The sequence below is a fragment of the Euprymna scolopes genome, chromosome 25, assembly GCF_053919585.1.
Source record: "Euprymna scolopes isolate OS-2025 chromosome 25, ASM5391958v1, whole genome shotgun sequence".
NCBI lineage: Eukaryota > Metazoa > Mollusca > Cephalopoda > Sepiida > Sepiolidae > Euprymna > Euprymna scolopes.
Genome location: NC_136506.1, coordinates 49688962 through 49716660, shown reverse-complemented (window position 1 = coordinate 49716660; position 27699 = coordinate 49688962). Strand labels below are relative to the sequence as shown.

Sequence of the window (27699 nt, the reverse complement as noted above, 5' to 3'; positions counted from 1 at the left end):
TGACGAAGATCCTAAAAGATTAGATTGCGCTGGTGTAAATAAATATTAAAATAAAGTACATTAAAATAAACGTAACTGTGTTTGTAAAAAATATTATTACTGGAACAAAGTACAAAGCGAACAAGCGAGAGAAAGAGAGATTGGAAATAAATGTTTATGGTTTTTTTCTTAGGCATCGCCGTGAAATGTTTTTTCTTCTGAATAAAAAGCAATGGGAAGAGAGATATCGCGAAAGAGCGAGAGGATCGAGAGAAGCGAGAAAGGGCAAAAGAGAGACCGAGAGAGAGAGAGAGAGCAAGCGAAAGAGAGGGAGAGAGGGTTTGAAGCATACATACAAGAGATAGAGAGAAAGGAAATACAAAACGACGCCGTAAATGTAAGAAAATGAACGCAGCAATTTACTCAGAGGGCGAAAGTAGGTATCTTTGCGACACCATGTTTGAATGGTACATTAGCGTTCGTTTAGTATGCGAATACTGTTAATCCGGAATATAGGAATGGTCAGAGCTTAGTCAATCAGAAAATAGGAAATGACTCTGTGGTGACTTTATTATTTTTGAATCGGAAAGGGAAATATTATATTATGTGTATGAGTTTATGATTCATTTACGCAGGTTGAAACTCCATATCTATCGGAAATGCAGAATTCCTCCCGATGATGGCTAGGGATGATAGGAGGACTTGATATTTACAGAGGAAAAGAGAAACTATTTTCATTAAAGATGATTGCGAGTGTGATGATGCTGATTTTAAGATTAAATGTAGGATTTTATTAAACTACAAAATGTGTGTAAAACAATCTTCTAAAATTACATATGATAGTAGCTAATAGATGCCACATAATAAATTCTTATGTGCCATCTGTTGTTTCAAACTTACGGTACTTTGGTTTAGAGAGAGATGTTTGCAATCAAGATATTATATAAGGAGATAAAATTATTTATTACCAATAAAATAACCCATTCTCAATGAAAGAAGACAAAGTATGATATGGTAAGCTTCCGAGAATTGCGCAGGATCAGAAGCACTCCTTAGTGAAGAAAGAAAATAGTAATTTAAAAATGATTTTTGAAAACGATGCCTAGAACAATAAACTCATAGCAGCTGCTGCTATTTTCTTTCAAACCAATAGTGTGCTGAGCAACGTTGTGCCAAAAAACTCGGAAAATGCGCCTACCTTCACAATTGGTGTATTGAAGCTATACATTACGAACGTTTTCACAACTTTTAATTACTTTTTAGTATTTTCTAGCTATTTTATAACCATTTCAAGGCGTTTCGGTTTTCAAGGTTTTAAAGGAATTTTCAGAAAAATTAAACACAAATTCCAGAAGTAATTTGTTAGAGAAAGTTAGATATGTTGTCAAAACTTAGACTCCAGATAGGATTTCAAAAAATTAGGCTTTATTTACAAAATAGAAAGGCAGTGTAAGAAAGTGTTCTATAGATGGGGAAAAGAAATATAATCAAAACAACATGATTAGTCGAAACGGAATGATACTGAAAGTAACTTTTCAGTCATTTTAAAATGTTACGACGTAGAAAATGTCGAAAAGTTCTAAAAAAAAAACTACATATCCACTAAGATGCGATACAAACTTACTATATATATATATATATATATATATATATATATATATATATATATGTATATATATATGTATATAAAATACAAGAAAAAAAATATAAGAAAACTACTAAAAACATTCGATTCAAATAAAAAACAATTTATTAAAGGTAAATCTGTAACTCACGTTGATGGTAAATAATGAAAAAAAACAGTTTTACGTGAATTTTCATTATGGTAAATAAAAAAGCAAATACATGTATTTATGCATAATCTATGTTAATTTGTATGTTGTGTACTGAAATGTGTGTGAGTACTTAAATCAACAATTCATTAAAAAAACGTGATAATATTTACAAGACTGTGCATTTGTGAAAAAACAAATTTTCGATGAAAATTTCTCTGAGATAGTATTAATACAAGTTTTGAATTATACAATAGAGGAACAAATTCAATCAAAGTCGCAAAATATAGAAAGATTTTTCCAACAGTAAAAATGGAATTAAAAGAAAAAGTTTGTCTTGCAAATCTTATAATAAAAAAATTATTTTTCCGGCTTTTTTTTTCGTGTCACACTACTGTACTAAATTCTACGTGTTAATTTCTTGACTTAGTTGTTATTAGATACGGGCGAAAATGGGCGGATTAAGATAGCGCGGCCTATTTTTGAAAGCAAATTTATCAAAATTTTGTGTAGGTTTCCGACTACTTTTTAATTGCATTTGAAATATTAGAAACTAAAGTTAATTTTCTAAAGGAAAAAATATTTGTACACGTGAAAAAAAGTTATGAAAAATGTTTTCACGGCGAGCTAGCCAATTCAACTAAATTTGGAAATGAAATACATTCATTGTTTAAATTCTTTTAAAAAATAAATATTAGTTTCTGGGGTTATTTAAAAGATAATGAGTAAACTAAAATCCTAAGATATTGAATTAAATAAAACATCTTCGTTGTACAAAATTAGCTTAATTAGCCATCAAAAAGCAAGTAATTCTCCCGTTCGCCAAAACGCAACAAATAAAGACTTGTGACCAAGATTATACGGAAGTCCATAATTACAGCCAATCGAAACGCTGTTTCAAAATGAAGTCATGATAGTAAAAGAAGTTAGAGGTTTCAGAATTCTTTTTTCTCCAGACGTGCATCCGTACATTCCAATTATGAACGTTTGTATTAATTGTTATCATTTGTTAATTTAATTATTGTCTATGTTCCTGCTTTTAAATTATTTTTAATTATTGTTCGATATTATATAAAAAAAATAGGTTCCGCAGAAAGTTTCACATTCATTCGAACAAGGAAATTATTAAAATCTTGGATATAAAAATTATGCGAAATTTGTAATATTAAAAGAAATGTAGAAATATTTTTGCTATTATAATTTTTTGTGAAAATATAAAATAAACAATGCTCAATTCAATGGTAATATTGGTAGTTCGAGAAATTATTTTTTCTCCGAGTTATATCGAATTCATTAATACAGACGGTAATCGCTTTTTTCGTAATGTTTCTGTAAAAATTTTAAAAAAATTTAAAATTGGTATAATATATTATGCTTTATTTTCATAAAAAAAAACAAAAATATATTCGTTCATCTTTTTTTACTACAAAAAACCATAACTTTAATGAAGGTATTTTTTGTTTAAACAAAATAATATTTTTCTACAAAGATAAAAAAAACAAATAATGAGTTCATTATATTTCGTGATCATTATTTTATAAATACTGGAAATTTCATTAAGATTAGTTAATTTTCTGATTTTTGGTGAATTTTTAAGTAAAGTGAGGGGGTTCAAATGTTTATACATTTTAAGAATCGGCATTCATTTTGCACGTAATAGTTCTTATTCATTGCTTAGTACAGATAATCCAGCCAGTTTTTCTCATGACATGTGTAAGTCTCTACCGCCCCGGTCAGCAGATGGCCTCTGACTTCGTAGAAAATGAAATGATTGTGATCATCTTCTTCCGGGAGATCTTCACATAAATTCTCAGTTTTCGTGTTGATTCTGCTGAAAATCAATTAGTTTTGTATGCACGTCAGAAAAGGAGAACAGACTCCGGGAGTTCTAACTACGAACAAGTTAACTTCGCAAAAATTATAAGACTTTACATATATAAATCGTCCAGTTTGATTACACCAACAACATAAAAATCTTATTTTTCGTTCTCTACGATGGCGGTAGTGACAACGGCCGGGTAGGTGTGATATCTCTTGGTTGGGAGTATCGCTCTCCGGAGGTCTGGCTTATTCTCGAAAATTCGGCCTGGGCATTTGCTTCGATACTAAGGTAACAGGGTTGGTCGGGCAACCCGCCCAACCAACCAGAATCCAACACGTCTATAGCCTGCAAATCTGGGACAAAAACTAAATTTCTCTCACACGCCCCCAAAAGGCTAATCCTGTCACTCAGAAAGCCAGGGCGCCTGAGTAGGTGTACCTCATTCCAAACGAATGCACGATTTCATGCAACCTTATTCTGATATTTCCTGTCATTTTTTAAACAATAAAATATATGTCCGTTTTTACAAAGCACAATAAACTCGCCCTTTTTATAGGTCACCTGCCGCTGTCCGGCCTAACTTAGGATTTTAGGGGATTTTAAGCTCCCCAATGGGAAGCACTATCGCTCCTCTAGACGGTTACGTCATAATGGAATTTCGGAGAAAGTTTTTAATTAGTTTCAACTTAAAGAAGCTACGCTCACGAGATGCAACTGCAACTGGCAATACGGTTACAATTATGAGTGCAAAAGCTATCTTTGGAAAATCGACAAGTGTGTTTCATTATATAATTTACACATTAAATCGTGGAAAGTGTAAAACACTTCTTACTTTGCATGAGGTCTACAAATTTGATAATCTCTCCTTGAAGTTTCTCACAGTCAATAACAGAGCAGCATGATGCCAACATTTCCGATATTATTGTTATAATACCTGTGCCACACAAGGCCCCGTAGTTTGATTTTAAATTCGTCACGTTATCAAACCCTTGCTTAAAACGCTGTGAAATTTTTATCTATGGGTGGATAGAAAAATTCTTGGCGAAAGTCTACTTCCAGGATTAAGTTGTTCATTTGTTTATAAAAACATTTTTCTTTTTTTTATATAGAAAAACACTTACGATTATATTGAAGTTAAATTAATTAGTTTTTTCAGTTTTTAACTTTAACAGAATAAACATGTAACTGTTTCGATAATAACCTTAACTTCTTTTGAAACTACTTTGATTTTATGACATTCTGTCAAGGCACCAATCATTACCAGTTTAGAAACATGTAAAATAAAAAACAACAACAATGTCTATACTTATCACATAGATATATAAAAACTTTTAATCAAGTCGTAAATTTGTGATACGCTTAATGACTAGTCTTAATTGAGCAATTTCAGATAGAGCTTTTGTGTTCATCTGTATATATGTGTGCGTGTGTGAAGTTTAATTACATCATTCAATCAAAAGCGTGACACACTTAACTGTGTAGGTAGGTATATTCGTATATACCACAGTATTAATATATAGATTATTTCTGGTATGATCAGTGCAAGTTGTTTTCTTACGATAGGGCCTTACTATACCAGCTTTTTTAAAATCTCAAGTTGGCTAGTAACAACATCGATGTATCCTACTTATAGACTTTTTTTATTACATTTTCACCCCAAACAAGGCACATTGCCACTTTGGTGTAGAGGACTACTATCAGGGGCAGCAACTGCTGGGACACTATGTTGGGATTTGGGCAGCAAGATGTCGGTTCACATTACATTTGAACTTCTGCATGTCAGTGCAGTTAGGGAAGCAGGGACCTGGAATGGAATTCCAGAGTCTAGCGGTTCTGGAGAAGAAACTACTGGAGTAGAAAGATCTTTTACATCTAGGGATCTCTACTGTGTGGGGGTGGGATTTAGCTGCCTGTCGGGTTTGTCGAGAGTATCTACGTCGTGGGGGGCACAAGTGTCTGCAGTTCGTCAGAACATTCACCATTAAAATACTTGTAGAACAGGCAGAGGGATGCAACGTTTCGTCGATGGGACAGAGGCTAAAGCTTAGATGCCAGTTCAGGGCCTATCAGACTGGCGAATCTCTTTTGAATCTTGTCTAGGAGCGAGAGACTAGCAGCAGATGCACCAGCCCAAATGTGACAACAATACTCCATACATGGGCGAATGGTGTCCTTATTGAAGTACAGGATACTTTCAGGTGTCAGTAGTTTTTTAGCACGGTAGAGAGAGCCTACCTTTTTCGCAGCAGCCCTGGCAATGTTTTCAATATAATTGTTCTAACTTATGTTTCCTGTGAACGTTAGGCCAAGCAGTTTGAAAGATGTACTCTCAGACAGGGAGTCACTGGCCATTGCTATTGGTGTTAAGTATTCTACCAGTGATACCGTATGATCTAATTTTCCTGAGACCCTTATGACATACCCTGTCAAAAGCCTTAGATATATCTAGAGCTACCGCTCTGCCCTCCCCCGCTTTGTCCAGTAAATGGTATATACGTTCAGAGATTACAGTGAGGATGTCTGCTGTGGAACGGGCTTGTCTAAATCCATATTGTTTGTCAGTCAGACGTTTAGCATCTGTAAGGTGCCGGACTAGAGCATAGTTAATTATGGTCTCAAATATTTTGGCGAAAAGTGGGAGGAGGCTAATGGGGCGATAGTTTGATGGGTCAGTTCTTTCGCCAGAATTCTTGAATACTGGTACCACAGAAACCGTTTTACAACAGCCTGAAAAGCACGATTCATTAAGGGATTTGTTGTAGAGTTTGAAGAGAACTGGAGCAACTTCGGCTGGGCACTTTTTAATAGCACAGCTGGGATGAGATCAGGTCCACATGCTTTTGAAGTGCGAAGGTTTTTTATGATAACGTGTACCTGAGCAGGGGAGGTTGTAGCACACAGATATATATATATATATATATATATATATATGACAAAAGTCTATATTCCAATTTTTAAGATGTGGTTAATCTTACCATTTATTTCTTTAAGAATGTTCAAATGCTCAATTCTTTACCGCACTTGTTTTGTAGCGCAGAAACAATCATATATTTATTATGTCAATTTTTGAATATTCCCGCCTTTACTTATCGGACATAAGAACTTATAAACTTAAAAAAAAGAAAAAGAATTACTAAAATCCGAAATAGTAGTTGCATTTTTTATGATATTTATGCCATCTTTTATTTTCTGGCAACGCTTTTTAAGCTTTATTGACGTATTAATATAATGTGTCCATATTTTTTTAACAAATAATTAAAATATTTGATATAATATAATATATCTCCTCTCTTTCCGCCCCTCTCTCTCTCTCTCTCTCTCTCTCTCTCTCTCTGTTATATATATATATATATATATATATATATATATATATATATATAAAGAGAGAGAGAGAGAGAGAGAGAGAGAGTGGAGGAGAGATAATGTTATATTGTTAGCTAAATTAACGTATGTTATTTTGTTGGGTTTTAGTGTGCATATACACTGAATGGTCATACAGCATATGTATGTGAAGAAAGGTTTACCTGTATGTGTGTGCGTGCCACTAAATGTCTATGGTGTTTCTTCACTATTTGAACTCTAGCTTATTGTGTTGCAATAAAGATGTGTGTTCTTAACATTTTCTTAGAGTATACTTAACTCTTTTCTTTTACTCTTTTAATCGGTAATATTGTCTCTTTTAGCGCGCGCGTGTGTGTGTGCGTGCGTGTTGACATATAACACGAATACATAAACATGGAACACATGGTCATGCTGGTCAGCTGTTTTTCCTGGAGCTTCTTCTCTCATCTTCAGAGAGTTGATTCTCTTGACTAGAAAACGCATGCGATTAACTCAAGACGATGAGTTGTTTTTTTTATAGTTGTTTATTCGCTCCCAGGCATTACGTGAAGCAGAGGAGTGATCGACGAGTTTTTTACTTGGATGGTTAGTTCTTACACGTCACACGTATGAGACGCTCCCCACCTTTGAGAGAAGACCACTTTCAGATCATCTTCTCTTAATGCTCTCAATCCAACTCTCGGCTAACTAGAACATGTGTTCGCATACACATATTTCCGAGTCAGCTATCAGACATTTTTCCGGTGCAATTTATCGGTCACCAAGGTAGATGTGATTGACATGTTTTAAATTATAATGTCACAACACAGCTCACACCTCCCCATTCACCACGCTAGTCAGAAAAATAGATCGATGGATAAATTGGGAAAAAGACAGATAGATATATTGATAATACACATAGATATATAGATAGATCGACAGACAGACAAATAACAAATAATTTGTTCGTGTTCCATTTACTACATACTCAAATTCAAACCTCACTATATCTTTTCCTCGCTAACGATAGACACGTGTAAACATATTTTACTTCTTTGCAAAATACAATTAGATCACACATACACGTGATTGTTTTTTTTTTTCACATAAACACATAGAATCAATTCTCACTATTAAAAAAGATGGTTTATTAACACCGTGAAAGACAAAATTTTTAGATGAGGGTTGATAATATGTATTATTTGAATTATTCAGATTCGAATTCTCATATTCATTCGTTTTAGCAATGTAACTTCCAACCTTCTTCAGGTGTATCTTGAATAATTCTAGATGTACTCGGGAATTTTTCTTCGAACTCGAAAATCTCCACTGAATTTTGAACGGAATAAATAAAATCTACAGCGTTAGTATGATCCGATTCAGCCAGTTACGATAGAGTAAGTGTTTTAAGTAATTTAGCAATTGTATTTTCCGTTCCGCACTGAAAATTCAACTTTTACACAATTTTAACTTTACGTGTCTTTGTGAAAAGAAAAAAAATATTTAAACATTTAGATAATTTATTAAACTAATGGTACTCTGTCTATGAATATATTCAAAACCTTGAAGATACTTTCATTTTTTGATGATAATTACGCCCTTTTCTAATCTTTCAATGGTGATATTGATGAATCTAACATATGCTGTGGATTCTTCAGTTATGACATCGATTTATGTTTGTTCAAAGTTTCCAATTGGCGGATTTAGTCAGTATTAGACATAGTCAGTAGGAATATGGGAAAAAGAACATTCCTATATAGTTAGAAGTAGGGGTGATTACGTGGGTGGGGTTTATTGTGGGCGTGCTATGCAAATTACTTTTTATTTTCATTGTAATAAAGTTGAATATATATCTCCTATATCATATTTTGATTTTAAAAATTACCCTCTAAACTAAAGTACCGTAGGTTTGCAACAGCAGATGCCAAATACAAATTTATTATATCTAGACTACTAGCCACTATCTTATGTAACATTCTGGGAGCAACACCATCACAATCACAGCATTTTTGGAGGAAGTAGGTCCGATTTTCCCTCTAACCCTAAAGTCCTCTTACCGCCCTCTATTCATAACCGGGAGGAAATATACACATTATACATATATTACCATTTGCCAATTGTAAAATAATAATTCTGCTAATTTTCATTGGCTTAGAGCTGACAAATCAATTATTCCGGATTACACATAAACGAATACTCAAAACCTTTTCCAATACGGTGTCTCGCGCTACACGAGGCAATCGTTTTATTAATATTAAACCAAATAAAAAAACATTAACCGCTCATAATCAGAAATTAAGGTACTGATAACCTTACCTAATGTGCACATTATGACCACGAATTTATCCTCCCTACATAAAAACAACCCCTGAAACAAAAAACATAACATTTACGGTAAGCATTGTTTAGGTTTTCTCGCTTTCGATTATCTTTAACGAACCGACAACGATGCTATTTTTTTTCTTTTACCTTGTTTTATAACGGGGCGTTACCTTTATTTTATTTTGTATGCCTATGCGCACATAACCATCGCGCAAATATCCCCATAAAAAATCCTTACACACCGCATTTACGCTTCACATATAAAATATAATGTTGTGGTAGAGACCAGATATCCGCCAACAGTACGATCAAGGCGGTTCGAATGTTAGTCAATCGTCAACTATCACTTCTCACAAATAAATCTAGACAAGAGAAATAAGTTTCAAATATGAAATAATTTATTCTATCGGACTTGCTATTTTAGGTGTAATGCATTTATTCCAAATTATAGAAAAGCGGTTGCGAAGATTACTAAATGCAAGGAAAAATGATTGCTACGTTAATATATATATATATATATATATACACACATATATATATATATATATATATATATATATATATATATATATATATATATATATGGATATATATACAAAAGTACATGTGTAAGGTTAATTTTTATAAAAACTATTACATAAAGATCTAATATTGAGGCATTGCTGGATACATGTATATACCTACGGTAATTTAATAAGCTATAAACAATGAGAAACACTGAAGTATTTAAAGAGAAAATATAAGCAAAAATCTAATAGCATACATAATTTGTTTAGCAAAAAATTAGGTATTTTCAAAAGATCTTTTAAATACACCTTCAAAAAATATTTAACTTGCTGTTATTAGTAGCTATACTATATATATATATATATATATATATATATATATATATATATATATATATATATATATATATATTTAAATTCTATATACATACATATATATATGTATATACGTATATACAGAAATATATATATTATATATATTTATTTCCATATATACACATTTTCTGCTTTTCAGGCTTCCATCTATGCACAGGTTGTTTATTCCGTCTCAATCATGTTTAATAAATCTCTATTTTTTAAATTTGAATTCAATATAATTTCAATTTAACCTTGTCTTGTTTATTTTACCTGGTTTTATGCGTATGTTTAAAATCCCGGTTATAAAACAAATGAATATCGGCTGAAGAGGGGTTGATATAGGTATCAAAAACGGCTCCTATTATTAGGTTGGAAAGAGACGGTACTGATGATTTATTTTATATAAACGTTCTGAAAAGAAAATATTAATCATACGCTCTTATTTTCAGAATGTTTCCCTTATAATAGAGCACTCTGCTGGAATACTATTTTTCCAAAAAGTATAACTAAGTATAAGTAGAAAGAGAGAGAGAGTGTGTGAGAGAGAGAGACCAGCAAAAAACAGAGATACGAAAATAGTGAGAAATACGGGTGTATAGTAAGCCAGCGAAGTTTAAGAAAGTCTTACTTTAATATGTAAGATGCAAGGAAAGTATTTTTATTTGCAATATTATTTGTAATGTTTTGCTAAAATTAGTTCTGTACTTATAAATTGTTGTGTAAAGTAAAAAGTTAATCTAAAAGCAGTTAACTACTGATTGCTTTATTTTTATTCATGTAAACCGAAAGAGATAGTAATTGGATTCATTGATTAATCGTAAACACATGTAAAGACTTAATTTCTCATAGTTTTTTTTTTAGTTTCATAGAAAATGTTATTTTTAAAACAGTTAGAATGTTAGTACACTCAGTTTTATATTACGTACAAAATAAAGATAAAGGACCATATAACCCCGCACAGTATACACCCACTCAACTTTCTATAGTCATCATCTTATGCGCGACTATGGCATTTCTAACTGCTACAGAAAAAAGCAAGGCGCTTATATTGTAAAGACTGCAGTAGCACATTAACATCTTGACCTTGTCGACCATTTCTCTTATCCCCCATATACTAGTAATAGTGCATTGCAAAGGTCGATCGAAGTCTCAATTGTGTAGTATACGTAAGTATTAATATAGCAAACGGATGTTTTTCTGTTTATTTCCTTACTATTATAAAATAATGAGATCTAGAAACTTGAAATTTTATGAATGGAAAAATTACATTTGTGTATAGATTTCTCTTTTCACACAAAAAGCGTATTTTGGTGATATTCTTTTAATGCAACATTGAATATTCCATTTCTTTTCTCAGCGCAAGACAAGTAAAACATAGGAACATTTATACATTCACACGCACACACACACACACACACACACGCATATATATATATATATATATATATATATGCTAACATATATCTGTAAGTATATATATATGTATATATGTGTGTGTGTGTGTGTGTGTATTAGTGATGGAACGATTCCAATATTTTCCCGATTCCGATACAATTCCTGATTCCGATTCCGATTCTTTATAAATCTCTAAATATTTTACTATAAATTGTTATAATGTCCCGATTAATGTAAAAACACATTTTAAATGTGCGTGTATATTCTCAAAAGTAAAAACACACTTGTGATTTTAGTCTTACTAGAAGTTTAAATCAATAAATATTTATTATTTTATTATTACTACAAGCAACAGAAGACGTTTTATAAAAACAAAATCAAATAAAAAAGATAATTATAGGAATTGGTTTTAGCATCGGAAAATAGGTTCAAGTTTTTCCGATTCCGATACCCTGAAAAGCTCTGATTTTTCCGATTATCGATTCCGATTAATCGTTTCAACACTGATATGTATACACACACACACACACACACACACACACACACACACACACACACACACACACATATATATATGTGTGTGTGTGTGTGTGTGAGGTGTGTGTATTTATATCAGTAAATTCTGTTTTCCGTGACATAAGTGTTGCTTATATTTCAGTATTAAATACGTATGAAATGCATTTATAAATCCAATTACAACGCAATATTATGTAAAATAAACAAATAGTTATTTGTTTAAAATTAATAGTTCGCCTATAGACGCCATCATCACCATTTTATACATTTGTTTTCTTCTTTTTTTTTCAAGCAGTGATAGTAAATGGAAGAAAAGTTAGAACAAAGTCCAGGTGTTGCTCTTCTGCGATGTGCTTTTAAATGCCGAATAGGTTTGCCGTAAGTGATATGAACGAATTGTGTGCTTCAGCATTTGAAAATAACACCACAGACAAAAAACACACGGACTCTTTACTAACTTTTTCTTCCATTTACCATCATGACGAGGGGGAAAAAAGAAAGAATTGTTTTAAATTCTAAAGATGACATCGATCGCTGATATATAAATTTTAAGCAAATAAATATCTGTCTATTTTATATAATATTGCGTTGTAATTTGGCTTCTAAACATATTTCATGCGTTTTTTATTCTAAAATTTAAACAATGGTAACATCACAGAAACGACAACTTTTAAAAACCATACACAACTTTTATATCATTAGCAGCTAAATGTGAAAAAAATGTAACACCCTTATACAGCATAACGTCACAACTGCATTTGAGAAAGTTTACCACTACACAAGCAAAGGAGACTGATTTACACAATCAACGGAAACTTCGATGATAAAGCAGGGGTTCGTTCGAAATGAATGTTTCAGTTTAGAGCACAATTGTAACTTTACTTTTGTATTTTAAATTTTAATTCAAGCTATTATATAAAAGATTTTTATAAAGTCAACAGTAAGTTTTCTACAGTGCATTTTACACTAAAATGTATTGTACAGTCAGTCACTGAGCAGGCAATCAATCGATTTGAATATAAAATGGACGATTGTATCGATTTCGATAACAATAAAAGTATTGGATGTGTGGAATATTTATAGATCCTTATCCAATCCCGGGTAACGTGAGGTACCTTTGCTAGTATATATATATATATATATATATATATATATATATATATATATATATATATATATATATATATATATATATATATGTGTGTGTGTGTGTATAATCTTAGGATTTTTAGAACTCATCAAACTATATGTCCCAATGCAATGTCCATTAATAAGTCGGTATAATTAATAGTCTTTCTTTCAATTTCCATATAAGTTTGTTTAAGGTATGGATGGGGAATCCTACTGGATGACAAACATTTACCTTTTATCTTATATATTGAAACTGATTTTTTTAAAGTATAACCGTCCCTATTAGTGCATTTTAAAAATTTTCTTGCACATGGTTCCCTGGATACATTTGCCAGGTAGTTTTTTAAATTCTTTTTTCATGAATCCAGTGATCTTAAAATGACTGAAATTATAGAGATCTTCCTAAGATTTATAAATACTTTAACTAACCATTTATGTTATTTTCTTTGATCTTTATACATGACAAATAATCGAATCATATGAGATACTAACTTATTTACACACATGCCAGAGTTCATTTAATCATCTTGCGTTTTCTGTGTTTTTCTCTTTATTTTCTGTATGCCAAATAGTTATTTTCCCTCTTTTCTGTTACATTGAAAGACACTACATCGAAACTCAGAAGTAAAGGTTTCTAAAAGATTTGTTTAAAAACATGCAGTTTGAATCAGTAATGAGAGTGATATAAAAATTTATGTCATGCGAAAATAAAAGTTTAAAAAGCTGGGAGTTTCAAATTATAAAGGAAAAAATTGACAAAAAACAGAAAACCGATAATCGTCTTTTTAAGATGTAAGGTAAATGATCCTTCATAGTTAGTAGACAGATTAAGACGACAGATAACCCAATAGAAATGTGACGCTTAACAATAGGCATATAAAGGGATCTTGTGTAGAGGCTATACATTGCAGGGAAGAAAAGCTTATCCAGTGGATTATTAAATAATTATAGTACCTTAAATTAGCAAGAATGTGATTTTTACAAGTTTGGGTGGAAAAGGCCTGTAGTTCGCTTTTGGTGGTAGATATTATATTTTATGAGAGTTAGTTAATAAATTGATTAGTTAAATATTTAATTATAGTACAATAAAAGTCAAATATGCTGAGCTATATAATTAAAACAAAAAATAAAATATAAAAGTAAAAAATAAGAGAAAATAAAATAAAAATGAAATTTGCATGAAAACTTTCTGTGTTGTATCTAAGCTCCGCCTGAATGTTTAGCATTTTATTGTACCGAAAGTCATCATTTAAAGAATTCTTATGAACTTCTTTGACCACCTTACACACACGCGCGCACCTAGACACATATACATACAAAACATATATATATATATATATATATATATATATATATATATATATATATATATATATATAATATAAAGCTGAACGTCTGTGTGCGTATGTGTGTATGCCTGGTCACGAATAGGCTCCTATATGGTGGACTATTTTAAAAAACTGATTGCATATAATGATAGAAGATGTATCGATACACAGGAATGGGTATGTTTGATCTGGCAGATGCGTGGTTCATTAAAATTGTGGGGTCTGTGTTCGCGCCTGGTCCACAAAGTATGGAAATAAAAAATTTTAAATTAAAAAAAAACGTTCACAAGTGTTTTTGATATAGATGTGCATAAGAATATTTGGATAAGTATGTTTTAACTTAAATAGGGATGGTATAATAAAATTGTGGGGTCTGCGTTCGCGCCTGGCCTCCACAGAATGGAAATAGCCACACACTTTAATAAAGACTTTTCATATCTATCTGCGTAAGTATACTTTGATAATTATGTTTCAGTTTGAAGAAATATGGCATAATAAAATTATGGGGTGTTCTTTCGCGCCTGACCTCCATAGAATGGAAATATGTCACAAATTTAACAAGGTTTTTTAATATAGATCCACAGAATATTGTGATAAGTGTTTCGGTGTGAACAGGTATGGTATAACAAATTATGGGGTTTATCTATTTTATTTTTACTTTCATCATATTTTGCTTTGGTTTTGATACCCCAAATTTACAACCCTTCCTTTTCATAACCTATCATACTTTCATAAATCAGAGTCCATTTTCTGTAGGCTGTTTTTGAACCCAGTCAACGATAGGTACTTTTTGCTAGTATATATATATATATATATATATATATATATATATATATATATATATATATATATATATATATAAGCATAAATTTCTCTAAATGTCTAGCAGGGATACCTCTTTGTGAACTACCGACTCACATTTTCATTTGGATTTTTCATGTGGCCATCTCGGTTTCTTCATTGATTTACTATTATTGATTTAATTTGGCAACATTTTTGCGAAATAATGAAAGCAGTGCAGTACTGTAAAGTATAATTTTTAATATAAATTGTGAATATTACGCTTAGTTAAAGTCCGTTATTCATTCATCCGCTCACGGTCTACGAATATTTCAATTTCAGATTATCCTATTATCATATAAATGCATTAAATAGAAAAAATGGTTAGTCTGTAAAATATTGAATGCATTTTTCGTTGAATATCGAAGTGTTTAGAAGTTTAACTCGTGAAACCAATGCGATTTTAGGATGTGTAATCGGAACTACTACTTAAAACATGCTTATACTAGGCTATTCATTCAGAGAAAGAAATAGTTTATGAAAAAATAAGACCAAGGATATTTGAGGAAAATTATTAATCAGACTACCCTATATTTTCTTGTATAGCTACTTTGTTCTTTCTTAATTCACTGTAAATATAAAGACATCCAACGTTGAACCTGTTGAGAATTTAAAGAAATACTTTGATCCACATAATGACAAAATAAAAAAGTACGAATTTATGTGAATGGAAGAATAGAGTAAATTTTATTCATGAAACGTGCCATTAAGTTAGTGAAAACTCGGTACATGTATCATTGGGAATTTCGGTGGACCTACTCAGATTTATCATTTTATAAGAAACAATAAAAATAAGTGTTCTTATTATTTAGATCCATCAGAATACTGTTCTTATCTTAAGTGTTATTTTCACAATGTCATGACTAGATAGGTGTCCTAAGTAATTCGTAATATGTAATTATTTTTTAGTGTCGCCCACATTGAGAATTGGAGGTTCCAGAAGCGTGCAATTTAAACCTTAATTTTACCAGCTACTTCATTAATTACGAAACTCCAAATAAAACATTATTATAAAAAAACTAATACGAATACTAAATGGTTATCTGAAAAATTAAGTAACGTGATATTTTTTTAATTTTAAGTCATGTTTTTTAAGTTAAGTTGTTTAGCGTTTAAAATCATTACTATTTAACTAGCAATCTGTTTTTTTAAACATTTATCGTTTAACTTTTGAATTCAAAATACATTATTGCATTTTTTAGATTTTAACATATTAGTATCTATTTTGTAGTTAGCGTGTACTTGGCTTTTATAGCATACTTTGATGGTGTCATTTTTGTTAGGGTTTATTTTTTTGTGGAGTGAGTTTAAATAGAGATCTATGTGTTTATCAACGATTTTATTGGGAATGTTATTGTTTGTTGGGGTTTGCTTTATGTTTGTTAGTCCTTGGTAAAATATTTGTCGAGTTGATACTATATTGTATGCGCGGTGAATCAATTTTTTTAAAAGTGATGTCTTATATTTTTCTGGGCATTTACTATATAACATCAACTCACAATATAGCATCAACTCAACAAATATTTTACAAAGAACTAACAAACATAAAACAAACCCTAAAAAACAATAAATTTCCAATAAAATCGTTGATGAACACATAAAGTTCTATTTAAACTCACTCCACAAATAAACGTAAAAACTAACAAAAATTACACCATTAAAGTATAGTATAAAAATCAATTACACAAAATAGATGAAAAAATAATAACAAAACTAATTGAAAGATAAAACAGACGCACCGACGAAAACAAAAAGATCAAACTAATAATACATTCTACCAAATTTAAAACTTCCAATTTAATAATTGAAAACAATAACAACACTACAACCACACTATGCCAAACTGATGTAGTGTATGAATTAATTTTGCCTCTTCGGAGCATGTCTCCGAACCCACTCTAAAAATGTGTACAACGCATACATAGGCCATACAACAACAACACTCTCCCGGCGACTAACCTATCATTTAGCTGACAATAGGGCCATAAAACAACATCTAACATCCCACGATAAAAACCTACAGTCGCCCGACATTAGAAATATCTTAACTAACTATACTAAAATTCGATACCTTAACAACTGCACACGACGAATAAAACCACTGGAAGCCATACTTATCAAAAAACGACAGCCCTTTTTGAGCCGGATCTCATTTAGTACTGGGACAAATACACTAACAGTATTTAATAATAAACTAGAAACTAAATAAATAAATAAATACACTATGCAATGAGAAAATCAAAATTAAAAATTAAATAAAAATAATTCCACCCAACAACATTGCCTTACCTCTACAACCAATTAAAAACAAACAATAAAACTATAATTACACCAAACCTCATAGAAATAAAAAAGAAAAACGAAAACAACAACAATCGCCCCTGAAGATAAGCGGTTGCATAGATAGAAAGCGCTTGAGAAGAATATATATATATATATATATATATATATATATATATATATCTTAGCAAAACCTTAGCAAGAAAAGTAATATAGTAAAGATTTAAAAGTAAAACGACTTGTGAAAAACTGAAAAAATAAAGGTATTCTAGTAAAACATATAATAAATTAATAACTTAAAATATTGCAGAATTACGAATTACTGAATAATTTTAAATTGAACTTAAAAATAGATTCTTAATGCTGACTAAATAAAAAAGTCAAATAAAAGACGTAATTAAGTAAATATACAAAAAGAAGGGACAAAAAAGAGAAAAATAGAATTATCGGCCAACATTGTAAGCAAAAGATTATCAGATGATTATATGCTGATGACACTAGCATCTATGATACATCTAAGACTGTAAACGACCAAGTTCTCTCCGATTCTCTCTCCTCTGATCTTGAGCACGTTGTACAATGGGGAAAGGAGTGGCTGGTTACTTTTAATGCATCTAAAACCAAGCTTCTATCTTTACATCATCAACGTTCGTATCCCATCTGCCATCAATTGAAATGAATGGGTCTCGTCTTGGAGAGGCGTCATGTTTTGACAAGCTTCTGGGCTAGACCTTTACTCCTGATCTGAAATGGAACATCAAATCTGTTGCCAAGGCTGCTGGGAAAATGGTGGCATCCTTCTATCGATCTAGTAGATATCTCACGGCTGATGCAATTCTCTATTTATATAAGAGTCAGGTACGTCCAAGGATGAAGTACTGTTGCCACAGCTGGGTAGGAGCTGCTAGAAAGGTCTTGTCCTGTCTTGATAGAGTTCAAAATAGACTTCTCTGCGATCTCTATCTCACAGAAGAGATGTTGCGAGTTTGTCTCTGCTTTATCCTTATTTGCATGGCAAGTGCTCGACAAACTTTCACAAGAAACACTCGTCTAGCTGAAAACACTGTCAATAATCCCCCCCACTCTTGTGGCTAAACCTAAAAGAACATGAACAAACCTAAACGAACATGAACAAAGCTTCCTTCTTAGAACTGCACGCCCGTGGAACTGTCTTCCGTTTTTCTGCTGTCCAGCAGACTACAATTTCATTGTGTTCAAGTCCAACGTAAACAAGTTCTTGATGGGCCGTTCCACTTAAGTAAACAAATTTACCGAATTTCCATTATTAACGATTACTATTGACTAGTGTACACTCCAATTGACTAGTGTACACTCTTAACCCTTTTCCCCCGAGTGGTCTTTGAGCCTTGATAAGTGGTGATTCCTATGTAAAACAAAAAAGCCCTAGCACGGCAAAATAACAAAGAAACAGAATTAACGGCCGACGTCGTAAGCGAAATTTATCAGCGCTAGCAGAGCAAAGATCATCACTTTTGTTAACTGTCTCTTCATAACCAAAATAGGATGCCATGCGAGCGACATTCCCTCTATTATTTATGAAGGTGTCGACGACGCAGAACACGCTATGGTAACCAATAGCCAATTAGAAGAAATCTGATTTAAAACGTAATTATTAAAAAAATTGTCTGGTAACTAATAGCCAATCAGAAGAAACCGTCTCTCACGTACCTTACTTATTCTGAAGACTTTTGAACACCAGTAATTTTATTATAACTTTTGTTTGAATGCACGAAAATTGACAATGTTTATTGAAAAATATAGCTGAAAAGATATATATATATATATATGTGTGTGTGTAGTAGTAGTAGTAGTAGTAGTAGTAGTAGTAGTAGTAGTAGTAGTAGCAGTAGTAGAAGACTTCATTTGACATTCCTACTTCTGATTAAATTTCAGAAGTAAATCTCCTCCCAAAGTATTTTTACTTGCAATTAATTAAAATAAATAAAATTATTCTAGGCTGAGCGTTTATTACAAAATATATTCTTGTGGTATCTAAGTAAATATAAATACGATACTAGATCAAACCTTAAAATAAGAAAAGGAAAATGCATTAAATAAATTTTATTAAAACAAAAATTCATCCTCCACTCTTTTTGGATCTATGAAATAAATGGGTTTGCATGTTTGTTCTGTTGTTCGGCCTGTTCGGTGATGGCACTTGTTAACGACTTACTCAGGGTCATATAAATAGTATTGTCAGCGCGATTCACACATATAAAATATAATGTTCTCGTAGGGACCAGATATCCACCCACAGGATGATCAAGGCGGTTCGAATGTTGGCCAATTGCCAGCTGTCCATTCTCACAAATAAATCGAGACAAGAGAAAATAGGTTTCAAATATCAAATAATGTATTCTATCGGACTTTCTATTTTAGGGGTAATGCATTTATACTAAATTATAGAAAAGTAAAAATACATGTGTAAGGGTAATTTTTAAATATTATATTAAGTATATAATCCTGAAAGATTGCTGGATACATTTATACACTTACAATCATAGGGTTGTTTAATAAGCTATATACAATGCGAACCACTCAAGTATTTAAAGAGAAAAGATAAAAAAAATTTTAATGACTTTGTTTAGCAAAAGCCTACGTATTATCAAAAATTCTTTCAGATAAGCCCTCAATAAATATTAAAATTTATGTTAATAGTAGCTATATATATATATATATATATATATATATATATATATATATATATATATATATATATATATATATAAATCTCCGAAACAGTGTTTCATGGTAAAAAACTGATGATCCCTTAAAAAATAAATTATTAGTACTATAGTAAATTGGAGAGCGAGTTAGTGCAGTGATTTCAGGCGATTAAATGACTTACTGACTGGATGGTTTTCTAACGAATGATAATTTTTTTTATATAGTTTTAAAGGTTAAAACTTCAAAGACTATATATATATATATATATATATATATATATATATATATATATATATATACATATATATTCTAGATTATATATATATGCATATATATGCCTATACGGATATATATATATATATATATATATATATATATATATATATTCTAGATTCTATATAAATGCATATATATGCATATATATGCCTATACGGATATATATATATATATATATATATATATATATATATATATATATATCCGTATAGGCATATATATGCATATATATGCATTTATATAGAATCTAGAATATATATATATATATATATATATATATATATATATATATATATATATATATATATATATATATATATATATAATAAGAAAATAGTTGCACACTATTTGGAGACACTTGTTTTGAATAGAAATTTTAATATTTTGTAAAACTTTAGGTGTCAGGAAAATGATAAAATCGTTTTTATGTCCATTTGTTAAGTCCAATATTTCGCTATAAATAGCTTCATCGGGGTAGTTAGTCAGTTCGTAGATTTTTTTTCTTCTTCATTTTTTTGTTATAGAAATATTGGACTTACAACACCAACAAAAGGACATAAAAATGATTTTATCATTTTCCTGCCACCTAAAGTTTTCAATATATATATATATATATATATATATATATATATATATATATATATATATATATACATATATATATATATATATATATATATGTATGTATGTATTTATTTAGATATATACACATTTTCTGCTTTTAGGGCTTACATCTATTGGATAATCTATGCACAGGTGTTTTATACCGTCTTAATCAGGTTTAATAAATTGCTACGTCAGTAAATAAAGGCATATAACACGAAACCGTTTGAAGGGACGAAGAGACTTTATTCTCGAGCATAACTAAAAGTAGAACGTAACTAAAAGCAAAACTGAAAATGTAAACTCAATATGGAAGGGGCAGACGACAACTCAAAATAACACTCTCATACTGATGTATCTACCTTGACCGATATGCGATCAAAATATAATATTGGCGTGACCCCTTTTTTCTTTTTCTTTTCTCTTTCTCGAGATAAGAGCTCATAGATCCGGTCACAAAGGGTTAGTAACATAGTCTTTCATGTAGGATTGTTTCGCCCTGTATCGTCTGGGGGAACGAGCACGTATTTGTCTCTCGGCCGGTAATCAAATGGGGTGTGTTGTGTCTGAAAGTTGACTAGAATCTTCTCAGTCACAATAGAGGGTCGCTATCTTCATCGACATTGGCATCTGAATGTTCAAGATTAATCCTCGAGCTATTACCCTGATGAGAAGGGACCCTGAAGCAATCATTTTTGTGGACCTTGTAGTTACAAGCCCTTAACTGGGAGTTGGCAAACTTTCGAATGTACATCCACTCATCTTGATTGGATGAAACTAATATTGCTCACATCATTAATTTTTGATAGGTCATTGTGAATAATCAACAGCAGATGTTATTGTTTTTTATGAATAGAATAAAATAAATATTAACAGATTTTAATGTGTTGAGTAATTAGTTGAGGCCAACTAAACAAAAATAAAATATAAGGTAAAACAAATTCGTTATAAATTTTAAAATAGAATTAATGTTTTATGTTTTTATTTGTTTTTAATTTGATATAACTTTTCTAAAATAACATAACCTGAAACTAAATTTTGATTTGTAATTTTTTTTACTATGTGGCGAACACGCGCCTTAAAGTTCACTAAGCAGAAAGCTATGCAACAACATATAGCACAACTTTCATTTAACACACAAAGGACGGTCACATTTTTTTTATTTGCGACAAAGATGAGCTATGAATAAGGGTGGTTCTATCCGAAATTAACAAAAAAGTTAACAAAGAAAAAATTTCTGCATCGTAACGTGTTTTCCAAAACAGTTTGTTTATTCAAAGTTTTGTTTTAATTTTAATTTTAAATAGACTAGAAAAAGCTTTCAAATTTCAATTTTTAACTACCATGATTTTCTAAAGAAATTAATTTAAATGTCTTTTTAATTTTACAGATTGATCACGGTTTGGCAAAAATGGAACTGAAATCGATCTTTTTCCTTATTATTTTGGCAAATCATGTAAGTCCGTTTTTTATATTTGAGTTTTACCTTTTGCATACCTTGCTCTCGAGACTGGAAACGATTTTCTTTAATTTAAAGCAGAAGTCAACACATTAACCAATAGAAAACACACTCACACACAGATATATAATTTTTAATATTATATAGATCACATTAAATATAAAAGAAACACAGTCTCTCAAATTCAGCAAAACTCCGTTTTCTTTGCAGCAGAAAAATATTTCGCCCTACCAGCCAAGTATTTGTAATGTTTAAAATACATATGAGGCATCTTATTTATTGATAAATATGCCTAAATACTCAGAAAGTAGTTGGCCCTCCAGAGTGAAACAATCGTTTTTTATTCTGCATTCAGTTTATATTTTTCTATTACATAGGTTACCTTACATTACACAATGAAGTTGTTTATTTACATCCGTACTCTCGAGTTCTGATTATACCTATCAAAAATTTTTTAGAGAAAAGCCCTGCATTGGCTCATGAGAATATAAAGGATAGGCGATAATAATAATGAATCTCACTTGTTAATTAGCTAAACGTAACTCCACAACACAAATGTCATGCCTTGACGAATATTTATGAACATGAAAATGCGTTAAATTCTGTGAAGCTTAACAATCATATATGTTTTCATAACTCATGTATTTGCCCCACCGATATATTAAGAATCGTTAAAACATATATTTAAAATATATGCATGATTTAAAATTTGATGCGGATGTATAATATCATTAATTGTTATCGATATATTTTGTTGCTTTTTTTCGCTCAAGTATTCTGATAAGCAACTTTATATCATATTAAAATATAAAATATAAATTATTCATATCTTATTAAAATGCGAAATAATTCATATCCGTATAATACGGCCTAATTCACGTTGACGCAACGGTTCCCATTAGATCACCGAAGTTAAGCAACATGAGACTGGTCAGTACTATTTAGTACTGACCCATCTTGGGTGATCATTTGTGAATTCACGCGTTTTATGTGTTCTTCGCTTCTCTTGGCATTGTTTTCAAAATTTTTCTTCATTCTCTCTTTATCGCTGTGACGTCCCTAACGCAATCTTCTTCTCGAACGCCCTTGACGCCTCGCATGTGATCGCGAATTCTATCCACGTCGCTCACGTAATCGTAATTTCTCTTTTTATAGTTGTTTTCCTTCTTAGTGATGTCATTTTGCATGCATTTACATATGCGCTATGTTACAATTCAAGTCTTATTTTTCTACTAGGCTCTATAGCAGCACAACCAACAATCCAATGATTAGGGATATTCAAATACCCCAATAGTTTGGAAACAAATTACTATAAAGTGGTGGAATAAGTTAAATGACTTCAAATATGAATGATTTAAAACGTAAAAATATGTTGCCATTTTTATCCTTTATTATTTTGCAGTTCTTCTTCATAGTTTATCTAACATTTGACACATTTTATATTCAAGTAAGTAACGATGAGAAACACGAACCGTTTATTGCAACGTTGATGTTTTAGTAAGGGAATGTGTAACGTTGTTGGAATGATACTCTAATATTGCTATTAACAACTTTCCTGGCTCAAACTACCATGTAATCTTCAACGGTAGATGATATAAACAAAAAATTCAGTAAAATTCGAATATATATTTTTTTTAATTTTGTATCAAAATTATGTCATTTTATATTTTGTCGATTTTGTTTCTTACTTTTTATCTGCATTACACGATTTATTTTATATTTGGTGTGTACTTTGGTTAGTTTAAAAAATTTATTGCAAGGTAACTTTAGAAGTCAATATATTTACAACGTTAAAAAGTAACGTTTTAGGAAAATCACAGCGATCAAGATGTTGCCGTTTATATAGGATCTATTTAACACTGTAGCGATGTCTATTTGCTATATTGATACGTACTAGTAGATACACGCGTGCTTTTTAAATTAGTCGAGCAAGTAACTGCCCGACAAACAAGCTTACTTGCAAACTGCTATTGAGTAATGACGCCGTAGGTACTGCTTGAAAAAACAAATTTTTAATTTCCTCGACAAATATTTAATTAATTCCTTTGGAATAGTAATAATAATAATATCCATTATCTTCTGTTTCATTTCAGATATTATTGTATATAATTTTATACAATATCGATCAAAAAAATTTTTTTACAAAATCGGTTCTTAAGGGTTTTCCAACCGAGCGACTATTTATACTACTATAATATAACATGTAACTGTCTGCAAAAATATTACTAATACTACTACTCTTTATTTCCAACAGCGTCAGACTAACTGCTTGCTAAAATTAAAGAGAGAAAGAGAAAGAGAAAGAGAGGTGAGCGATGACAAAAGCAAGGTGTTTATATATACTCTCCCTATCTCTCTATATATAAATAATCTCTCTCTCAGCTTTGTCTGTGTGTGTGTGAGTTCGTTCGTCATAGACTCAAAAACGGCTGGATCGATTGTTATAAAATTTCACACAAAGGCACTTGGTGTCTCTGACAGTGTTTTAGTGCATTCAGATGTACGGAAATTTATCGGCAACTGATAAAGCTATTGTATTATTGTGTGTTTTTAAATGAATGTGATCAGCCATTTTACAAGGTCGTCGCTTAGAAACGAGAAAAATCCACGCGAAACGTATTTTTGTTATCGAATTTTTCGTACTAATACTAAACGCACATACGCACACACGATCACGCACGGCCATTACAGCATGTTTTTTCTTTCGTTTTTTCTTTTTTGTTTGTTTGATAACGTTCTGTACCGTGTATGTGTGTGTACGTGTCTGTGCGTATGTGCGTATATTTATTACTCTTTATTTAACAGAAAAAGAAACAATTTTCAGAAAGAGTTTTATTGTCTTCACAGAACAAAATATAAAAAAAATCTGAAACTTTGTCGTGTGTAAAGCGTAAAACTTGGAATAAAATATTTTTTAAATAATTTAAAATATCTAAATATTTAAAAAAAATATTTGAAAACATTTATAATTCGATAAAACTTTAATAATCCGTAATATCGTGATTTGACGGTTTTACCCCCAAATTAGATTTTTAAAAAATATTAAAATATTTTTTAAACCGCGAAACTTTGCTGTGCGTAATAAAAGAAAATACAAATAAACATATTTAATTTTTTTAAATATTTTTATAAGATACTCATTAAATATTTTTATTTCATGTTTTAAAACTAATAATTCGTAATATCGTGATGTGACGGTGTAAATACTGATGTGACCCTTCTAGAGTTGTCGAACTTACTTTCGAGTTTGCCGGACTTAACCGCAAGATTGCCCAAATGAATACCATATATGTGTATGTGTCTGTACTTTCCTTTAAAGATACCACATTAATAGAAATAGGTAGAAAGTTTCTGAAAATTAGTTAATAATTGGGTGTCTACTCCTATTAACGTGGTATCATTATTGAGCTACCTAAATAAGTACTTGTTTATGTATTCATATGTGCAATCATTGTCCCAAGTAGTTAAATTACATATAAAAATGTTTGTGCGCGTGTGCTTGCGTGCGCACGCACGTGTGTGTGTGGGTATGTGTGTGCATGTGCGTGTGCGTGCGTAAAGCAACAGTAAAAAAGCTATTATTAAAAAAAATCATGTAAACGTCGGTAACTTAAGGTTTGGCGATAGACGCAACAGCAAAGACGTCACATTTTTTCACGTTCTTTTCCTCCTTTGCGATATGGGTTCAAACATGCCTACCTACTAACACATTCCATTATTATGTTTACTTTAAACCTTTAAATAAATAAATTGTATTGACCGGTAGTCTGTTCTAGTTAAAGTAAACATTTACCAAACTTTAACTACGACAGAACACCAACCAATAACATTTTTTTGTAGCGTTTCGGGTCGCTGATATTCAAACCCGTCGCAAATTTACCGTTTGCATGGTATTAACCTCTGGACCCTCGCACTATTTTGCGCGTGTCACCGTATTTGTTAACTCTAAGCGTGGCGCCATTCACCATCACTATCTCCTTCTTCTGTCAAAAAATTATAATCAATATAGTAATCGTTTTTTATAATGAGAAAATTGATAAATATTTAAAATCTTAAAAAGTGCAACAAAATGCCAATTTCATTTTTATTAGTTCATAAGGCACATCTGATTCAGTGTAAATAAATATTATTTCTTCTAAATTCTAGTATCTTCCTTTTTATAATTTAATATTAATAATTTTCGGGTAAAATAATTTTCCAGTTAAACATTTTGCTGAACACTTTTCTGTTGAGGCAGAAATCTGTTTTAAGAAAATATTATATGTTGTTTGCAGTGTTCTAAGGTTTTGATATTGAGTTTAATTCTAACAGATCTCTCATGTATGTTTCTTGTTTATATTTTTATATCAAAGTAATGATGCAGATTTAGTACGCTTATCCCCTTTGCCCATGAACTTGTACATAGTTTATTCAAACATACACGTATTGCCACTTTGATATAGGGATGAACTAAAAACAGATATCTTACTTCTCTACAATTGTCTCCCATATAGTAGATCCCTATATCAAAGTGGCACCGTGCCTTTTGTTAGGTTGAAAATGAAAAAAACTTAAAACTAAAATAAACATGAAATGTTATAAGTATTCCTACCTAAAACAATAATTTGAATTCTACGGAAAACAATTAGACAATTATCGTGTAATTAAATCGTTTTGCTTCAAAATTTCGGGTTAAACGCAAATATCGAATGCTATTGGCGCATTACTCTAGTCATCTGAAAAAAATGTGCAGACGATGCATAGGCAGACGATTATTTATAACATCAAGCAAACAAAGACACATGTAAATACGTTTCGTAATCTGATCAGTCAGTTAGAATCACGTTACAAAGAGAAATTAGTTATAACCTCGCAGAATGTTAGCCCAAAGAGAGGAGTCCAATTGATTTTGTTTGAGTTTAAGCCTGGTTTAATCTTAATTCTTGATTGAACTGTCATTTCACATAATTTTAAAGTTTAAATTTTAAAGTGAGAAATGCTGAACGAAGTAGTTGTGTAGAATACATATGCAACATAAGTAGACCATTGGCCGACCCTTCATCTTCAGGATTGTGCCCTCGGGAGAACCCACTGAAGGGAGGTGCAAGGTCCTTTTCCATGCGCG

At 31.1% G+C, this 27699-nt stretch overlaps 1 protein-coding gene across 10 annotated transcripts in view; it reads left to right on the top strand.

Moving 5' to 3' along the window:
* The window catches only part of LOC145247346 (calcitonin gene-related peptide type 1 receptor-like), a 987580-nt gene that overhangs the window by 455157 nt on the left and 504724 nt on the right, over nucleotides 1–27699 (top strand). For all 10 annotated transcript variants that reach the window (XR_013863250.1, XR_013863251.1, XR_013863249.1 and 7 more), the window contains one exon: nucleotides 22527–22592. Coding sequence is in view for 7 of the 10 variants with exons in the window: in XM_080109016.1 (XP_079965142.1) it covers nucleotides 22527–22592 (66 nt within the window). In the remaining 3 variants the exon portion in view is untranslated. The remainder of the gene's footprint in view (nucleotides 1–22526; nucleotides 22593–27699) is intronic.